Source organism: Papio anubis, chromosome 1 (genome assembly GCF_008728515.1).
Source record: "Papio anubis isolate 15944 chromosome 1, Panubis1.0, whole genome shotgun sequence".
Classification (NCBI taxonomy): Eukaryota; Metazoa; Chordata; class Mammalia; order Primates; family Cercopithecidae; genus Papio; species Papio anubis.
In genome coordinates this window covers 22,074,782-22,095,047 of record NC_044976.1, presented here as the reverse complement: position 1 = coordinate 22,095,047, position 20,266 = coordinate 22,074,782, and the positions used below count along the sequence as shown (strand labels likewise).

The window sequence follows — 20,266 nt, the reverse complement described above, 5'->3', positions numbered from 1 at the left end:
ACAAAATATGTGGAGGGTAGATATGGTTAATGTTTCTTGGGACAGACAGTTAATTTTATTTTAACTTTGGGGGGGCTGTGTAAATTTTTTTTTAGCCTTGGTTAATATAGCAATTCATTTTATGAGCTTTTTTTTTTTTTACTATTACTATAATTTTTACTATTATTACTTATACCATTATTCTGTTATTTTCTTAATTTCCTACTTCATCTCTGTGCTGGATGTTCAGACAGTCTTCACCCTGGAAAAAGGCTCTGTCTAGAAGCCAGAGGTTCTGACTCCAAAAGGGATTTATATCTGTCCAAAGGGAAGACAGGGAGCTGGGTTTCCTGTTGCTCTGTGCATCCCATTGTCAGATGTTGGCTTGTTAAGACCTGCATCCAAATGCCTGCATTTCTTGCCCTTACCTACTTTGAATAATAACCACACATATTGGTGGCCATGCCAGGCCTAGATAAGACCTGAAGTCAGCCTCCATCAGCCCCAGCATCCCTCTTCTACGCTGGATTCTACATGGGGTAAGCCATTTCCTGACTGGAAGAGGCTGTTTTCCAAGGGAAACAAGGGAAGAGAGTCCCTGGGTGGCAGGGGATGGGGCAGGGAGTTCCTAGCAGGGTTGCAGGGGACCTCTTAGCCCCCTGAGCTGGAAACTTTCAGAAGTAGCCAGGTGAGGATATGGGAGCTGAGGAAGGCTTGCACTGTCTGCCACTCCCTAGTGACCAGGATGGAGAGGTGAGCTGGCACCTTTTTCTGTCTGAGCTCAGGTGTGACCTTGACACCACTCAACAAAAATTACCAGCTTGGCTAACATGGCAAAACCCTGTCTCAACTAAAAATTAAAAAATTAACCAGGTGTGGTGGTGTGCACCTGTAATCCCAGCTACTTGGGAGGCTGAGGCAGGAGAATCACTTGAACCCAGGAGGCACAAGTTGCAGTGAGCCGAGATCGTGCCACTGCACTCCAGCCTGGGCGACAGAGCAAGACTCTGCCTCAAAAACAAAAACAAAACAAAACAAAACAAATCAAAAACAAGAAAACCCACAAAGGGTGTCTATCTCCAACTTCTCTGCATAGGGCCATCTCTATGCCTACTGCACAGGAGTTTGGCCTTGTGCCTCGGGATATGTGGATAATTGCAGCTCTGCTGCTCATATGTTGGGTGACCTTAGGCAAATTACATCCCCATTCTTGGACGATTTTCTGGATGGCAAAATGATGGCGTTGGATTAGAAGAGAGGTTTTTCAATCTGTTCCTAGAGGAACCTGGGCTGCCTTGAAGAAAGGACATAGGTGATATGAAGCCCCTGCAGTCAAGATAGGGCTTACTCCATGTAGAATCCAGCCTAGAAGAGGGATACTGCAGGGGGGTGGTGGCTGGCTTTGGGCCTCACCTAGGCCCGGCATGGCCACCAACACGTATGGTTATTATTCAAAGTAGGTAAGGGCAGGAAATAGGGGCGTTTGGATGCAGGTCTTAACAAGGCAACATCAGAACGCACAGAGCAACAGGAAACCCAGCTCCCTGTCTTCACTTTGGACAGATAGAAATCCCTTTTGGAGTCAGAACCCCTGGCTTCCAGACAGGGCCATATCTACCTGTTATAAACAGGGGTCACGCAGATTGTAAAAAGCACCTTCCTCTTAAAACTTTTAAAGTCGTTGGGTTATAAAAAGGACTGACATTTATTGAGCTCTTATAGTGCTCCAGTCATATTATTCTTTTTTTTTTTTTTTGAAATGTAGTCTCGCTCTGTTGCCCAGGCTGGAGTGCAGTGGCACAATCTTGGCTCACTGCAACCTCCACCTCCTGGGTTCAACCGATTCTCCTGCCTCAGATTCCTGAGTAGCTGGGATTACAGGCGCGCGCCACCATGCCCTCAGCTAATTTTTGTATTTTTAGTAGAGACGGGGTTTCACAATGTTGGCCAGGCTGGTCTCAAACTCGTGACCTTGTGATCTGCCCGCCTCAGCCTCCCAGAGTGCTGGGGTTACAAGTGTGAGCCACCATGCCCGGATCCCTTTTTTTTTTTTCTGGGACAGATTCTCACTTTGTCACCCAGGCTGGAGTGCAGTGGCACAATCTCAGCTCATGGTAACCTCCACCTCCCGGGTTCAAGCGATTCTCCTGCCTCAGCTTCCTGAGTAGCTGGGATTACAGGCGCATGCCACCACGCCTGGCTAATTTTTGTATTTTTAGTGGAGACGGTGTTTCACCATGTTGGCCAAACTGGCCTCAAACTCCTGGTCTCATGATCCACCCGCCTCGGCCTCCCAAAGTGCTGGGATTACAGGTGTGAGCCACCGCACCCAGCCCAGGCATATTATTCTTAGCAACCTCACAGAGTAGGTGAACTAGCCCCATTTGAAGATGTGCCTAAGAATAATAATAATGGCAACAATGAGCACTTCCATGTATTATAGTAATTTATTTAAATACTCAGAAAACCCCATTTTACAGATGAGAAATGAGAAGACCGAGGCACTGGGTATTTTGAATGAGGTCACCGGCTAGGATTTAAACCTACATCTCCCTCACACTCATACTTGGGGTCTGTGCTATTCAAGACAACCCCTTTCCATCCAAGTAGATTTCATTAATTAATAGGGTTTTTTGTTTGTTTGTTTTTTTGTTAAGATGGGGGTCTTTCTCTGTCAACCAGGCTGTAGTGCAGTGGCATGACCATAGCTCACTGCAGCCTCCTACTCCCGGGCTCAAGGGATCCTCCCATCTCAGTCTCCCAAAGCTCTGGGATTACTGGTGTGAGCCACTGCACCCAGCCTCAGTTAATAGTTTTTGAAGCCGGGCATGGTGGTTCATGTCTGTAATCCCAGCACTTTGGGAGGCCGAGGCAGGTGGATGACGAGGTCAGGAGTTCAAAACCAGCCTGGCCGAGATGGTGAAACCCCACCTCTACTAAAAACACAAAAAATTAGCCAGGCGCGGTGGCAGATGCCTGTGATCCCAGCTACTCGGGAGGCTGCGGCAGGAGAATCGCTTGAACTCAGAGGGCAGAGGTTGCAGTGAGCCGAGATCTCGCCACTGCACTCCAGCCCGGGCAACAGAGTGAGACTCTGTCTCAAAAAAAAAAAAAAGTTTTTGAGCACCTACTATGCAGCAGGCATTGTGCTGAGCCACTAAAGGTCCAGAAATAATAAAGCCTTAGGTCTGACCTCAACAAGCCGTGTGGCCTCAGCCCAATGCTTTAACATTGTCGAGCTTTTATTATCTGTGAAATAGCAATAAGCATAAGTCTAATATGACAGAGTTGTGGGGATTAAGCTTGATGGTCGGCCGGGTGCGGTGGCTCACGCTTATAATCCCAGCACTTCGGGAGGCTGAATCGGGTGGATTATTTGAGGTCAGGAGTTTGAGACCAGCCTGGCCAACATGGTGAAACCCTGTCTCTATTAAAAATACAAAAGTTAGCTGGGCATGGTGGTGTGTGCCTGTAATCCCAGCTACTTGGGAGGCAGAGGCACAAGAATCAGTTGAACCGGGGAGGTGGAGGTTGCAGTGAGCTGAGATTGCACCACTACACTCCAGCCTGGATGACAGGGGGAGACCCTGTCTCAAAACAACAACAGCAACAACAAAACAAAAACAAAACAAAACAAAAAACTAGATGGTGGCTGTGAAAAATATTTTGTGGAATTGAAATTCCATTCAAATGTTGGTCAGCGTGGTTAGTGGTCTAGTTGAGGTGAAAGACCAGTGCAGCACCAGTTACCATACATGCAGAGCGGGCCAGGCGCTTCAGGTGTGACTGCGGGATCTGGGAAGGCTTTACTAGGCAGGACATGAGCCCAGAGGGGAGGTCAGGAGGGAAGTAGGCCAGGGAAAGACCCCTGGTGCAAAGGCATGGAGGCAAGAAAACAGAACTGTTTGGGACCTGTGAGGCATCCAGCTGAGCCAGGCTGGGGAATGAGTTCTGATTGGCAGGCAGCTCTCCTGGGGTCTAGAGCTGTCCCACAAAGCTATGAGACACGTGGATAATTAAAAAATTTTCCAGCTGGACACGATGCCTCACGCCTGTAATCCCAGCACTTTGGGAGGCTGAGGCAGGCAGATCACAAGGTCAGGAGATCGAGACCATCCTGGCTAACACGGTGAAACCCCCTGTCTACTAAACACACACACACACACACACACAAATCAGCCAGGCGAGGTGGCGGGCATGTGTAGTCCCAGCTACTCGGGAGGCTGAGGCAGGAGAATGGTGTGAACCCGGGAGGCAGAGCTTGTAGTGAGCCAAGATCAGGCCACTGCACTCCAGCCTGGGTGACAGAGCAAGACTCCGTCTCAAATTAAATAAATAAAATAAAATAAAATAAAAATTTCCATAGACATATTTAAAATTTTTAAAATAGGCCGGGCATGGTGGACCACCCCTGTAATCCCAGCACTTTGGGAGGTTGAGGCGGGCAGATCACCTGAGGTCAGGAGTTCGAGACCAGCCTGACCAACATGGTGAAACCCCGTCTCTACTAAAAATACAAAAATTAGCCGGGCATGGTGGTACATGCCTGTAATCCCAGCTACTCAGGAGGCTGAGGCAGGAGAATCACTTGAATTGGGAGGCGGAGGTTGCAGTGAGCCGAGATCGCACCACTGTACTCCAGCCTGGGCCACAAGAGCGAGACTCCATCTCAAAAAAGTAAAATAAAAATAAAAATAAACTGGTGAAACAAATTTTTATTTAACCCAATATATTCCAACATACTGTCATCTCAACCTCATTGATATAAAAAATTATTGAGGTATTTTATATTCTTCTGTTCAAAATTCAGTGTGTATTTTCTACCGATAGCCCATCTCAATTCAGAGAAGCCACATTTACAGCACAGCTCAGTTCTCATACTTAAACAACTAGATCAGACCAGGTGCAAATGGCTCATACCTGTAATCCCAGAGCTTTGGGAGGGCAAGGAAGGAGGATCACTTGAGGCCAGGAGTTCGAGGTTGCAGTGAGCTATGATTGCACCACTGCACTCCAGCCTAGGCAACAGCCACACCCTGTCTCCAAAAGAAAAAATCTATTTGTATATATGTTCTTAATTTTTATTTTTAAAGAAGTTTTAAAAATACATATATCTTTAAACTTTATAAAATAATATTGTGGGCCAGGCATGGTGATTCATGCAGTTTCAGAGACTGAGGAGGGAGGACTGCTTGAGGCCAGGAGTTCAAGACCAGTCTGGGCAACAAGCAAGCAAGACCCGGTCTCTATTTTAAATATCAGTTTTTTGTTTTTGTTTTTGTTTTTTTGTTTTTTGGGGTTTTTTTTTTGAGACAGAGTTTTTGTCGCCCAGGGTGGAGTGCAGTGGCGCGATCTTGGCTCACTGCAACCTCCCCCTTCTGCATTCCAGTGATTCTCGAGCCTGACTCTGGAGTAGCTGGGAATACAGGTGTGATCCACCATTCTCAGCTAATTGATTTTTTCTTTTTTTGTACTTTTAGTGGAGACTGGGTTTCACCATGTTGGCCAGGCTGATCTCAAACTCCTGACCTCAAGTGATCTGCCAGCCTTGGCCTCCCAAAGTGCTGGGATTATAGGTATAAGCCACCATGCCTAGCCTCTATTTGAAATAATAATAGTAAAGTAATATTTTAAGTTTTAATACACTTAACTTTCAATTTTTCAATTGTAACTACTTTAGTGTTTAAGTATTTAATGTTTTGAGGAAAAATAATCACTAAAGTATACATAGCTGAGTGTGGTGGCTTGCACACCTCTAATCCCAGCACTTTGGGAGGCCAAGGCGCGCAGATCACTTGAGGTCAGGAGTTCAAGACCAGCCTGGCCAACAACCCCATCTCTACTAAAAATACAAAAATTAGCCGGGCATGGTGACAGATGCCTGTAATCCCAGCTACTCGGGAGGCTGAGGCACAAGAATCACTTGAACCCGGGAGGCAGAGGTTGCAGTGAGCCAAGATTGTGCCACTGCACTCCAGCCTGGGCGACAGAGTGAGACTCTGCCTCAAAAAAAAAAAAGAAAGAAAGAAAGAAAGAAAAATACATAGTCTATAGAGAGGCACAGATGTTTCCTTTTGCCTCAGGCAAGGCTCGGTTTTCAAGTCCAGTCTGGGGAAATCCCTCCCGATTCTCTAAAATGCTATATTGCTGCCTGCAAGTTCTCTTCACTTTTATCTACTCGTAAATCCTCTAAACTCTCCTTAAGGAGTATGCTTTACAAGGGATTGGCCCAACACTGTGGGGTTTGTTTTTGTTTTTGTTTTTTGGAGATGGAGTCTTGCTCTGTCACCCAGGCTGGAGTGCAGTGGTGCAATCTCAGCTCACTACAACCTCTGCCTCCTGGTTTCAAGCAATTCTCCTGCCTCAGCCTCTCGAGTAGCTGGGACTACAGGCACACACCGCCATGCCCGGCTTATTTTTTGTATTTTAGTAGAGACAGGTTTTCACCGTGTTGCCCAGGCTGGTCTCGAACTCCTGAGCTCAGGCAATCTGCCTGCTTCGGCCTCCAAAGTACTAGGATTGCAAGCGGGATTACAATCGTGAGCCACTGCGCCAGGCCTAACACTGTGTTTTTAAGATTCATCATTGTTGGCACATTTTCACCACTTCATGGTATTGCTTTGTATGGCTATATTACAAGTTACTTATCCATTTCCCAGTTGATGGACATTTAGAAGTTTTTTTTTTCTATTTCAAAAATGCTAAAGAGAACATTTTTGTACATGCCTCCCTGGACACATATGCGGAAGTTCCTCCGGAACATACTCCTGGAACTGCAGTTGATGTATTGTCAACTTAACTGGATTTTGCCAAGCTGCTCTTCAAAGTGTCTGTGCCAACTTACAACCCCATCGCAATGAAAGTCCTTTTGGCTTCACGTCTTCTCCAGCACTCAGTATTTCAGCCTTACTTTTTTACCAATCTGGGGGGAGTGAAACACATTTCTCTGTCTACTATTGAGGTTATGCATCTTTTCAAAGGATTATTGACCATTTCTCTTTCATGCCCTATATTTTTCTTCATTGTGGTTGCTCTCCTTTTTCCTTTACTAATCTTGCCTGTGGTCCTCTATTTTTATAATCTTTTCAAACAGCCAGCTTTGACTTTGTCAGTTCTTTCTCTTCCCTGTAGTTTTGCCATGTCATTAATTTCTGCTCTTATTATTTCTGTCTTCTGCTTTCTTTGAATGTATGCCATGGCCCTTCTTCTAATTTCATGAGTTGCATGATGAGCTCTGGAGACTTTTTAATCTTGTAGTATGAGCATTTATTATTAATTTATTCATTGAGAACAGGGTCTCGCTCTGTTGCCCAGGCTGGAGTGCAGTGGTGCGATCTTGACTCACTGAAACCTCCGGCTCCTGGGTTCAAGCAATTCTCCTGCCTCAGCCTCCCAAGTAGCTGGGATTACAGGCACCGACCACCATGCTGGCTAACTTTTTTTTTTTTTTTTTTGTATTTTTAGTAGAGACAGGGTTTCACCATGTTGGCTAGGCTAGTCTGAAACTCCTGACCTCAGGTGATCCACTTGCCTTGGCCTCCCAAAGTGCTGGGATTACAGGCATGAGCCACCGCGTCTGACGGTGTGAGCATTTAAAGCTGTAAATTTCCCTTTGCATACTACTCATATGAATCTCACACATTTTAATGTCTCACAATTTCATAGTCATTCAATGCCAAGTATCTTCTTTTTTTTTTTTTTTTTTTTGAGACGGAGTCTCGCTCTGTAGCCCAGGCTGGAGTGCAGTGGCCAGATCTCAGCTCACTGCAAGCTCCGCCTTCCGGGTTTACGCCATTCTCCTGCCTCAGCCTCCCGAGTAGCTGGGACTACAAGCGCCCGCCACCACGCCCGGCTAGTTTTTTGTATTTTTTAGTAGAGACGGGGTTTCACCGTGTTAGCCAGGATGGTCTCGATCTCCTGACCTCGTGATCCGCCCATCTCGGCCTCCCAAAGTGCTGGGATTACAGGCTTGAGCCACCGCGCCCGGCCAATGCCAAGTATCTTCTAATCTCCTTTACGACTTTTCGACCCATGAATTATTCAGAAGTGTGTCTTTTTTTCCTTTTTTCGCACGTCGGCTGGTAACATGACAATGTCATCATAGGTTTGAGGGAGGAACATCTCACACATGAGCGTGAAAACCAGTCATCATGCTTATGAATTACAAAGGGATCCTGAGGTGTGTTTTTAAAGATCCATACCTGAGGCTGGGCATGGTGGCTCATGCCTATAATCCCAGCACTGTGGAAGGTCAAGGTGGGCGGATAACCTGAGGTGGAGAGTTTGAGACCAGCCTGGGCAATATGGTGAAACCCCATCTCTACCAAAAACACAAAAAATTAGCCAGTCGTGGTGGTGGGCGCCTGTAATCCCAGCTACTTGGGAGGCTGAGGCAGGAAAATCACTTGAACCTGGGAGGTGGAGGTTGCAGTGAGCCAAGACTGCTCCACTGCACTCCAGCCTGGGTGCAACAGAGTGAGACTCTGTCTCAAAAAAAGAAAAACAAAACAAAACAAAACAAAAATGCATACCTATGAACTTTGTTAGTGATTTTTTTTTTTTTTTTTAAAGACAGAGTTTCGCTCTTGTTGCCCAGGCTGGAGTGCAATGGCACGATCTCGGCTCACCACAACCTCCGCCTCCCAAGTTCAAGCCATTCTCCTGCCTCAGCGTCCCGAGTAGCTGGAATCACAGGCATGCACCACCATGCCCGGCTAATTTTTTGTAATTTTGTATGGACGAGGTTTCTCCATGTTGGTCAGGCTCATCTCGAACTCCCAACTTCAGGTGATCTGCCCGCCTCGGCCTCCAAAGGGCTGGGATTACGGGCATGAGCCACCGTGCCCAGCCTAGTAATTTTTTTTCTTTTTTTGAGACAGGGTTTCACTCTGTTGCCCAGGCTAGAGTGCAGTGATGCTCACTGCAGCCTCCACCTCCTAGGTTCAAGTGATTCTCCTGCCTCAGCCACCTCAGTAGCAGGGATTACAGATGTGTACCACTAGGCCCGGTTAATTTTTGTATTTTTAGTAGAGATGGGGTTTACTAGAGACAGGCTGGTCTCAAACTCCTGGCCTCATGTGATCTGCCCACCTTGGCCTCTCAAAGTGTTGGGATTACAGGCATGAGCCACCATGCCCAACCAGTAATTTTTAAAAATTATTATTATTTTTATTATTTTTTGAGACGGAGTCTTGCTCTGTCACCCAGGCTGGAGGGCAATGGCACAATCTCGGCTAACTGCTACCTCTGCCTCCTGGGTTCAAGTGATTCTCCTGCTTCAGCCTCCTGAGTAGCTGGGATTACAGGTGCCTGCCACCGTGCCCAGCTGATTTTTGTATTTTTAGTGGAGATGGAGTTTCACCATGTTGGCCAGGCTGGTCTCTAACTCTTGACCTCAGGTGATCCGCCTGCCTTGGCCTCCCAAAGTGCTGGGATTACAGGCGTGAGCCACCGCGCCCGGCCTTAATTCTTAATTTCTTTTTCTTTTTTTTTTTTAATGAGATGGAGTCTCGCTCCGTGGCCCAGGCTGGAGTGCAGTGGTGTGATCTTGGCTCACTGCAAGCTCCGCCTCCCGTGTTCACACCATCCTCCTGCCTCAGCCTCCTGAGCAGCTGGGACTACAGGCGCCCGCCACCACGCCCAGCTAAATTTTTTTTTGTATTTTTAGTGGAGATGAAGTTTCACTGTGTTAGCCAGGATGGTCTCGCTCTCCTGACCTTGTGATCCACCCGCCTCATGATCCACCCGCCTCGGCCTCCCAAAGTGCTGGGATTACAGGCATGAGCCACTGTACCTGGACTTTTAATTCTTAATTTCTAAATAAATTTTATATAGTCAGAATATAATTTTATATAACGGATCACTTTATATTAATTTATATTTATAATTATATTTAAATTATATATAACATGTTAATTTATATTTAAATTACATATATAAATTATAGGCCGGGTGTGGTGGCTCACACCTGTGATCCTAGCACTTTAGGAGGTGGAGGTGGGTGGATCACCTGAGGTCAGGAGTTTGAGACCAGCCTGGCCAACATGGTGAAACCCCATCTCTACTAAAAATACAAAAAAAAAAAAAAAGCCAGGCCTGGTGGTGGGTGCCTGTAATCCCAGCTACTCAGGAGGCTGAAGCAGGAGAATCACTTGAACTCTGGAGGGAGAGGTTGCAGTGAGCCAAGATTGCGCCATTGCACTCCAGCCTGGGTGACAAGAGTAAAACTCCACCTCAAAAAAAATAAAAACTAAAAATAATGAATTTTATATATTAGAAGGTGATAGTGGTATGGAAAAAATAAAGAATAGGTCAGTGTAAAGAGCTGGAGGTTGGGCTGGGTGTGGTGGCTCATACCTGTAATCCCAGCACTTTGGGAAGCCAAGGCGGGCAGATCACGAGGTCAGGAGATCGAGACCAGCCTGGCTAACACGGTGAAACCCCATCTCTACTAAAAATACAAAAAATTAGCCAGGCATAGCAGTATGCGCCTGTAGTCCCAGCTACTGGGGAGGCTGAGGCAGGAGAAAGGCTTCACCCCAGGAGGCAGAGGTTGCAATGAGTCGAGATTGTGCCACTGCACTCCAGCCTAGGTGACAGAGTAAAACTCCATCTCAAAAAAAAAAGAGCTGGAGGTTGGGATGAGTTAGGGTATTACATGGGGTAGTCAGGGTAGGTGTCATTGACAAAGTAAGATCTGAGCAAAGACTTAAAGAAGGTGAGAGCAAGCCAAGTCAATGTTGAGGGAAAGGTAATTGAGGAAGAGGGAACGGACCTGCGGCTGAAGAGAAGACTGATTAAGAAGCCAATGTGGCTAAAGCTGAGTCACCAAGGGAATCATAGTAGAAGGGACCATAACACTAAGGACTTCGGCTTTTACATAGTGGACTAGGGAGCTATGCAGGTTTGGGACAGAGGAATGACAAGATCCTGTATTTTTAAAGGATCACCCTGACTGCTGTGTTGAAACTAGATTAGAAATGGGCCTGGTTAAAAGCAGGGGACCCAGTTAGGAAGCTATTGCAGTAAACCAGATAAGAGATGATGCCTGGTTTTTTTTTTTAAGCCTAAAATTAATCAATGTCTTTACCCACTTCCTAGACAAAGTTTTAACTTTGTTCATCCCTTTCTTGTCTTGCATTTTTGTCATTCACAATTTTATTTCTACTTTGTTTCTGTTTTTGTTTGAAACAAAGTCTCATTCTGTCACCCACGCTGGAGTGTGGTGGCACAATCGTAGATCACTGCACCCTCAACCACCTGAGCTCAAGCAATCCTTTGTCCTCAGCCTCCCAGGTAACTGGGAATACAGGCATATGTCACCATGCCTGACTAAATTTTTATTTCTTGTAGACATGGGTTTTACCATGCTGCTTAGGCTGGTCTTGAACTCCTGGGCTCAAGCAACCCTCCTGCCTTGGACTCCCCACAGTGCCAGGATTTCAGGCATGAGCCATGTGCCCAATCTCCACTTTTGTTTTGTTTGTTTTGTTTTGTTTTTTGAGACAGAGTCTCATTCTGTCACCCAGGCTAGAGTGCAGTGGCATGATCTCAGCTCACTGCAACCCCTGCCTCCCAGGTTCAAGCGATTCTCCTGCCTTAGTATTCTGAGTAGCTGGGACTACAGGTGCATGCCACCACAACTGGCTAATTTTTGTGTTTTTAGTAGAGATGGGTTTCACCATGTTGGCCAGGCTGGCCTCAAACTCCTGACCTCAAGTGATCCCGCCTCAGCCTCCCAAAGTGCTGGAATTACAGGTGTAAATTACTCACTATTATCATTATTGTTTTATAAAGGCATTTGCTTTTCTTTACTCATATATTTGTCAACCTACTTACTCACTATTCTTTCTTGCCTTTCTTTTCTTCCCTTTGGGTTGAATATCCTTATAAAATGCACATTCTTTAGATGTTCCTTCAGTGAAGGTCTGTTAGTGAACAATTTTCTTTGAACTTTTTGGACTTCATTCTTGAATGATAGTTTAGCCAGGTATAAAATTCTAGACTGACAGTTTTTTCTTTACTTTTTGGCTTCTATTGTGGCTACTCAGAAATCTGCTCTTAAAATTAATTATAGTTCTCTTACAGGTAATTTGTCTTTTCATTCTTATTGCCCTATATTTTTCTTTGTCTTTGGTATTCTGATATGTATGCTACATGATATATATGAATATGGAATGTGTTTTTAAAAATTCTACTTGGGGCTGGGCGTGGTGGCTCATGCCTATAATCCCAGCACTTTGGGATGCCAAGGTGGGCATATCACTTGAGGCCAGGAGTTCAAGCCCAGCCTGGCCAACATGGCAAAACCCCTTTTCTACTAAAAATACAAAAATTAGCTGGGCATGGTGGTGCACACCTGTAGTCCCAGCTATGTGAGTAGGCTGAGGCTGGAGAATCACTTGAACCTGGGAACTCTGTCTCAAAAAAAAAAAAAAAAAAAAAAAATTCTGCTTGGGGTTCTCTGTGATTTCCAGATCTGAATAGTCTTATTTTTCATGGATCCTGAATAATTCTTTTTTTGTTGTTGAGGCAGGGGCTCATCCTGTTGCCCAGGCTATAGTGCAATGGCACAATCATGGCTCACTGAAGCCTCGACCTCCCTGGGCTCAAGTGATCCTCCCACCTCAGCCTCCCAAGTAGCTGAGACGATAGGCATGCCACATCATGCCCAGCTAATTTTTGTATTTTTTTTTGTAGAGATGGGGTTTTTTCATGTTGCCCCATCTGGATGGATAATTCTTTTCTACTACCTCTTTGACTATTGCCCACCACCAATTTTCTCTGTTTATCCACTCTAACACTCCACTGAGATATAAACATTTTTGCTCAATCCTTCATGTCTCTTAACTTCTCTTTCTTATTTTCCATCACTTCACTCCTTGTTCTGCATTGTGAGAAATTTCTTCAGATCTACATTCTTTTTTTTTTTTTTTTTTTTTTTTTTTGAGATGGAGTTTCACTCTTATCACCCAGGCTGCCATGTAGTGGTGCGATCTCAGCTCACTGCAACCTTTACCTCCTGGGTTCAAGCGATTCTCCTGCTTCAGCCTCCTGAGCAGCTGGCATTACAGGTGTCCACCACCATGCTTAGCTGATTTTTGTGTTTTTAGTAGAGACAGGGTTTCACCCTGTTAGCCAGCCTCGAACTCCTGACCTCAGGTAGTCCGCCCACCTCAGCTTCCCAAAGTGCTGGAATTACAGGCATAAGCCATTGTGCCCAGCCCCAGATCTACTTTCTAAGTCAATGCTTTTCAGTTGTTCTGTTTTGCTCTTTAATTCATCCCTTAAGGATTTCTTTTTGCAATGATTTTATTTTTCACTTCCAGAAATTCTACTTGAATCTTTTTCAGATCTACCCAGAAACAATCTCTCATTCTGTACTCATGTTTTTAATTCTTTATTGTTTTATATCAGACATATTTTTATAAGGTATACCCAATAATTATACAAAGTTCTTGAAAGTGTAATTCTACTGTCTGACATTTCTGCTGACTCTTGCTCATGTTTCCTTGCGCATTTTGCACCGTGAACTCAAATTTCATGGGCCTTTATATGTGGCACTCCTATACAACCTGTTTATAAAGTGAATCCCTCCAAATAAATGTTTAGTTTGCTTTCTAATAATGTCTAATAATAAACCATACAATATTTAGATTCCTGAGGATTTTTTCTTCAATATTTGGGACATATACTAAAAAGTTACTTCTTATTGACATTCAAATTTTTTTATTTTTATTATTTTATTTTTTATTTATTTATTTATTTATTTGTTTGAGAAAAAGTCTCGCTCTGTCACCCAGGCTGGAGTGCAGTGGCACAATCTCGACTCACTGCAACCTCTGCCTCCTGGGTTCAAGCAATTCTTCTGCCTTAGCCTCCCAAGTAGCTGAAACTACAGGCACCTGCCATCACGCCTGGCTAATTTTTTGTATTTTTAGTAAAGATGGGGTTTTACCATGTTAACTAGGATGTTCTCAATCTCCTGACCTCATAATCCGCCTACCTCGGCCTCCCCAAGTGTTGGGATTACAGGCGTGAGTCACCATGCCCAGCCAACGTTCAAATTTAACTGGACTCCTATATTTTATCTAGTATAAAATGTTTTGGCCAGGCGCAGTGGCTCACACCTGTAATTCCAGCACTTTAGGAGGCTGAGGTGGGTGGATCACCTCAGATCAGGAGTTTGAGACCAGCCTGGCCAACATGGCGAAACCCAGTCTCTGCTACAAGTACAAAAATTAGCCGGGTGTGATGGGCACTTGTAGTTCTAACTACTTGGGAGGCTGAGGCAGAAGAATCACTTGTACCTGGAAGGCAGAGGTTGTAGTGAGCAGAGATCACACCACTGCACTCCAGTCTGGGTGACAGAGCAAGACTTTGTCTCAAAAACAAATAAATAAATAAATAAATAAAATTTTTAAAAAAATTGTTTAATCTTCTGTAGTTTCTCTTCCCATCACTTGATGTGAAGCCAAATTCATATCTTCCATCCCCAAATGGTTGTTAAAACTTCAGTACTTTACTTGTCAAAATTGGCAAATTAAAAAACAAAACAAAACAAAACAAAATGTAAAGCAAACAAAAAAAACCTCAACCTTATCACTCTAGATTCCACTTCTTCTTGGTTTTGATTTCCTCTTGCTTTTGACCTTTTGGGATTTCTCTTGCTTCAAAAGGAAGTCTTAGGATTAGTCTTTTGGAAAATGGAAGGCCAAAAATCTTACAGGTCACTTCTGCTTGTTGCATTCCCACATACCTCCCCTGAGGCCGCCAGGACAGATTTGGCTGCCCGTTTGGTTGGAGAAAGGGCAAAATACAGGGAAACAAAATAGAAACTGATTTTCCAACATAGAATCCATCCATACAGGTAGCAGTCTTGGCTACAGTCAGTTATCAGGTGAGGTCATTCTTGTGCTTACTGAAAAAGATTTTCTTCTTCTCATTGTACTGCAGCAAAGCCTTCTAGACAAGCTCAGTGGAATCTGAAGGGCCCATCCCATGGAGGAATGCTGGGTGACAGAGATAGCCAATGGCTCCAAGAATGGCTTGGATTTCAACCCTATGAAGGATTACATGATCCTGAGTGGTCCCCAGAAGATAGCTATTGCCGTGTTGTGCACTCTTCTGGGCCTGCTAAGTGCCCTGGAGAACGTGGCTGTACTCTATCTGATCCTGTCCTCCCACCGGCTCCGCCAGAAGCCCTCATACCTGTTCATTGGCAGCTTGGCTGGAGCCGACTTCCTGGCCAGTGTGGTCTTTGCATGCAGCTTTGTGAATTTTCATGTTTTCCATGGTATGGATTCCAAGGCTGTCTTCTTGCTGAAGATTGGCAGCGTGACCATGACCTTCACAGCCTCTGTGGGTAGCCTGCTGCTGACAGCCATTGACCGATACCTCTGCCTGCGCTACCCACCCTCCTACAAAGCTCTGCTCACCCGTGGGAGGGCACTGGTGACCCTGGGCATCATGTGGGTCCTCTCAGCACTGGTCTCCTACCTGCCGCTCATGGGATGGACTTGCTGTCCCAGGCCCTGCTCTGAGCTTTTCCCACTGATCCCCAATGACTACCTGCTGGGCTGGCTCCTGTTCATCGCCTTCCTCTTTTCCGGAATCATCTACACCTATGGGCATGTTCTCTGGAAAGCCCATCAGCATGTAGCCAGTTTGTCTGGGCACCAGGACAGGCAGGTGCCAGGAATGGCCCGAATGAGGCTGGACGTGAGGTTGGCCAAGACCCTGGGGCTGGTGCTGGCTGTGCTCCTCATCTGTTGGTTCCCAGTGCTGGCCCTCATGGTCCACAGCCTGGCCACTACGCTCAGCGACCAGGTCAAGAAGGCCTTTGCCTTCTGCTCCATGTTGTGCCTCGTCAACTCCATGGTCAACCCTGTCATCTACGCTCTGCGGAGTAGGGAGATCCGCTCCTCTGCCCATCACTGCCTGGCTCGCTGGAGGAAGTGTGTGAGGGGCCTTGGGTCGGAGGCAAAAGAAGAAGCCCCGAGGTCCTCAGTCACCGAGACAGAGGCTGATGGGAAAATCACTCCGTGGCCAGATTCCAGAGATCTAGACCACTCCAGTTGCTGATGAGGCCTCTTCCCAATTTAAACAACTCAAGTCAGAAATCAATTCACTCCCTGGAGGAGAGAGAGGGGTCTTGGCACTCTCTTCTTACTTGAACCAGCCCCAGGCACCTAGATACGGACCCCTTTTTGCTGATGAGTGTTGGAACTGACTCCTGGAAGGCAGCCTGGCCTTGCCCACCTGCACACAGTCTGTTGGGTAGGTAGGGCCCACGAGGAGTAGCCAGGTGGGCGAGATGCAAAGGGCCTGGGACAGGCTCAGTACAAGTCAGGTCAGGCTTTGTGCCTGCATCCTCCAGAGACCACAGGAGCCAGAGGGAGCCTCCAGGCCCAGCAATGAGGGACTTGGGAGAAATCCGAGAAGAATGGGTTGTTCTCTTGGGAAGTCAGGGTATCAGACGGGATGGACATCCAGGTCTTCTCCCTGCCTAATTGTCAAGGCCTCCTTGGCTCTGGAGTTATGAAAGGCCCCAACTTTCAGGTCACCCTTGCCACTGAGGACCGAGAACTATGCTATGATAAGGATTAAGAGTGTTGACTTGCCTCTTTCAGAGATAAATGACAAGCCTTCAGTTTGGGGCATCCTGCTGTTTGGGCGAGGACCCTCTCTGATATTCTAATAATCCCCACCTGTAACCTCAGGTCCCTGGAAATACAGAGGAGGCTGGGATCGCTTGAGACACAAAAATCTTCAGAGAATTTTCTTGACCCTCTGAAGTCCTTCCAGCAGCAGTCCTGGTGGTGCTGCTGGAAACAGGCAATGTCCTGGTCTAACCTAACTCTAAAAAAAAGGAAGATATTCACAAAGATTGTATAAATCCCCAAACTGTACCCCCGTCTGCCCCCAATTCAGCTCCCTTGCCTCCTCCACACCCCTATAACATATAATAAGCAGAGCAAGTGAGAGGAGGGGAAATGCCCTTCCTATATGCCAGGTATGGGGCTGACATTTCAGTCCATTGACCTCAGCTAGAATATAACTCCATGCTTTTATAGATCCCAGGGGCCGGGCGTGGTAGCTCACGCCTGTAATCCCAGCACTTCGGGAGGCCAAGGCGGGTGGATCACCTGAGGTCAGGAGTTTGAGACCAGCCTGACCAATATGGTGAAACCCTGTCTCTACTAAAAATACAAAAATTAGCCGGGCATGGTGGCAGGTGCCTGTAGTCCCAGCCACTCGGGAGGCTGAGACAGGAGAATTGCTTGAACCCGGGAGGCGGAGGTTGCAGTGAGCCAACATCGCACCACTGCACTCCAGCCTGGGCAACAGAGTGAGACTCTGTCTCAAAAAAATAAAATAAAATAGATCCCAGGATACCCACTTTTCATATTAGGGAGGCTAGGTTCCTCCCAAAGGAGCCTAAAACAGCCAACAAGAGAAATTGTTGGTGGCAGGAGGATTGCAGAGGAATTCTAATGCAATTATTTGGGACCACAGATGGAATACAATGAATGATATAGGTTAAACATGTCTTCGTTTAATACTTTCAAGACGAAATATCCACTAGCCATTCACTTATTTATTCATCTCATAAACATGAGCCAGGCTCTGTGCAGGGTCCTGAGTACCCAGCCATAAATGAGACTGTGCCCCTATCTCATGGGACTTACAGTCTATATCCTACTTGCAAGACAGCCAATAAGTCAATAAAGAAGATAATTGCAGGTGGTACAACAAAGGAAATATGCAGGGTCATGTAATAGGGATTAATTGAGTTAACTCAATTGTAGGTAGGGTAGATCTACCATGTGCTCTGGTCATACAAGCCAGCTCACTTTATTGAACCTTTACTATGTGCCAGGCAGGGGGCTAAGTGATTTTAAATGCCTTATTTCACTTTGTCTTTCCCAGTAACCTAATAGGAAGGTCTTAGTTATCTTCATTTTATAGATGTGGCAACCTCAAAGATGCAAAGTCACTTGTCTAAGGTCACCCTGCTAAGTGCCAGAGCTGAGGTCTCCAACCTAGTTCTGTTTGACTTCAAAACCTGCCCTCTTAACCACTAACCTTTTGGCCTCGTTCAGTCAAATTCTGCTTGATTATTGCTCATTAGGGATAATATTAGCTGTCTGTAGCATCAGATTGCTGCAAAGTTAACTCATCGTAGATTCTCAATATACTCCATTTATTAAATAGTCCTGTATTAATCTCCTGTAATAAATTTCTACAAATCCGGTGGCTTAACAACAGAAACTTACTCTCATAATTCTGGAGGCCAGAAGTCAAAATCAAGGTGTAGTACGGCCCTGCTCCCTCCAAGAGTTTAAGGGGAGGATTATTCCTTGACTCTTTCAACTTCTGGTAGTCCCTGTCATTCCTTGGCTTGTGGAAACATCACTCCTACCTCTGCCTCTGTCTTCATATGGCCTTTCCTCTGTGTTTCTTGGTGTCTTTTTTTTTTTTTTCCCCCTTTGAGACTGAGTCTCATTCTGTTGCCTAGGCAGGAGTGCAGTGGCACGATCTTGGCTCACTGCAACCTCTGCCTCTCAGGTTCAAGTGATTCTCCTGCCTCAGCCTCCCAAGTAGCTGGGACTACAGGCACCCGCCACCACGCTCGGCTAATTTTTTTATTTTTAGTAGAGATGGGGTTTCACTGTCTTGCCCAGGCTGCTCTCGAACTCCTGACCTCAAGTGATCCGCCCACCTCGGCCTCCCAAAGTGCTGGGATTATAGACGTGAGCCACTGTACCCGGCCTGGTGTCTTTTTTAAAGAACACCAATCACTGGATTTTGGCCCAACCTAATCTAGTATGACTTCATCTTAATTTAACTAATTATATTTACAGAGACCCTGTTTCCAAACAAGGTCACATTCACGGATTCCAGGTGGACAAGAAGTTTAGGGGGACACTATGCAACTCAGTACAGACCCAGGAACAAAGTCCACCCTCTGGGCTGTGTTGAGTGGCAGTCACTAGTTTATCCTCCCCCCACGAGATGAGCTCCAGGTTTACCTCTGCATCCCCAGTGCTCAGTCAGGACCCAGCAGTGCATCTGAAGGGATCTGGTCAATATCTGTGAAACTGAGCTGTTTCTGAAACGCTCTGATGTGTTTGGGAAAATCAAATCTTATTTTAACCCAGACACCAATCTTTTTGAAAGGCAAAGAAGTGGCATAAATGTTTAAAGGGGAATTTGCACGTTTATATATTGTCATTCCTTAAAGTTGAAGCATGCCTTTCTTTATTCATCAGTGGAATCCTTTCTCATTTTGGCAAAGAAAATGCCCAAGTGCCTGGCACAAACAAGCACTGAGTAAATACTTCTTGAATGGATAAAACTAGATTCTAAAAATCATTTAATTAAATGCACCTCCACACTTTCCACTTCTCTCCTTTCACAGCGACACTGTATTTCTGCTTTTCTGGGGGGATGGGGGACAAAGTCTCACTCTGTCACCCAGGCTAGAGTACGGTAGCATGCAATCTTGGCTCACTGCAACCTCCGCCTCCCGGGTTCAAGCAATTCTCTTGCCTCAGCCTCCCAAGTAGCTGGGATTACAGGCACCTGCCACCATGCCCAGCTAATTTTTGTATTTTTAGTAGAGACAGAATTTCACCATATTGGCCAGGCTGGTCTTGAACTTCTGACTTCAAGTGATCCACCCACCTTGGCCTCTCAAAGTGCTAGGATTACAGGTGTAAGCCACCACTCCCAGCCTCTATGTCTGCTTTAAGCAGAGAAGCAGAGCTTATGAGGGAGGAGAACAAGGGTGCAAAAGGGACCTAGATGTCACTAAGAACTGCCCTTGTTGTTTAGTTGAGGAAATGGGCCCAGACAGTGGACAAGACTTGCTCAAGGAGACAAATGAGATGGTGTCCAGTGCAACAAACCCAGGTTTTCTAACTTCTAGTTCTGTTCACTCTACATCGATGCCTCTCACCTGTCCCTGCAGGTGCACGTTTTGGTTATGTGGATAAGGAGAAATAAATGAAGATCACAATGTCCCATTTTATCTTCCCCAAGACAAGCTGTGTAACATCAAAGACCACTATGCAAACCGATTACTAGAAAATGTATGTGGATGGGTTTGGTTTTTTCCTAAGGTGTTCATGCTTACTGTTTTGGGCAATATTTCAAAATAATCTGGCAGAAAAAGAAACAGAAGATAAAGAAAATAGCTGTGGGCCGGGTGCAGTGGCTCACGCCTGTAATCCCAGTACTTTGGGAGGCCGAGGCTGGAGGATCGCTTGAGGTCAGGAGTTCG

The 20,266-nt window shown here is 45.8% G+C and overlaps 1 protein-coding gene and 1 non-coding gene across 6 annotated transcripts in view; one reads left to right on the top strand and one right to left on the bottom strand.

The window, feature by feature from the left end:
• Positions 1 to 20,266, top strand: part of CNR2 (cannabinoid receptor 2) — a 50,525-nt gene that overhangs the window by 25,138 nt on the left and 5,121 nt on the right. The window contains exons 2-3 of one of the 5 annotated variants that reach the window (XR_002521599.2): positions 14,935 to 16,257; positions 19,955 to 20,228. Coding sequence is in view for 3 of the 5 variants with exons in the window: in XM_009201721.4 (XP_009199985.1) it covers positions 14,980 to 16,062 (1,083 nt within the window). In the remaining 2 variants the exon portion in view is untranslated. Of the gene's footprint in view, positions 1 to 153; positions 519 to 14,934; positions 20,229 to 20,266 lie in introns of those variants that run through there. The other 4 variants (XM_021937397.2, XR_002521596.2, XM_009201721.4 and 1 more) reach the window with 4 other exon arrangements.
• On the bottom strand, positions 8,052 to 8,152 carry LOC116272537. The gene has a single exon (XR_004181204.1). It is a non-coding gene; the product is annotated as a small nucleolar RNA U13 (small nucleolar RNA).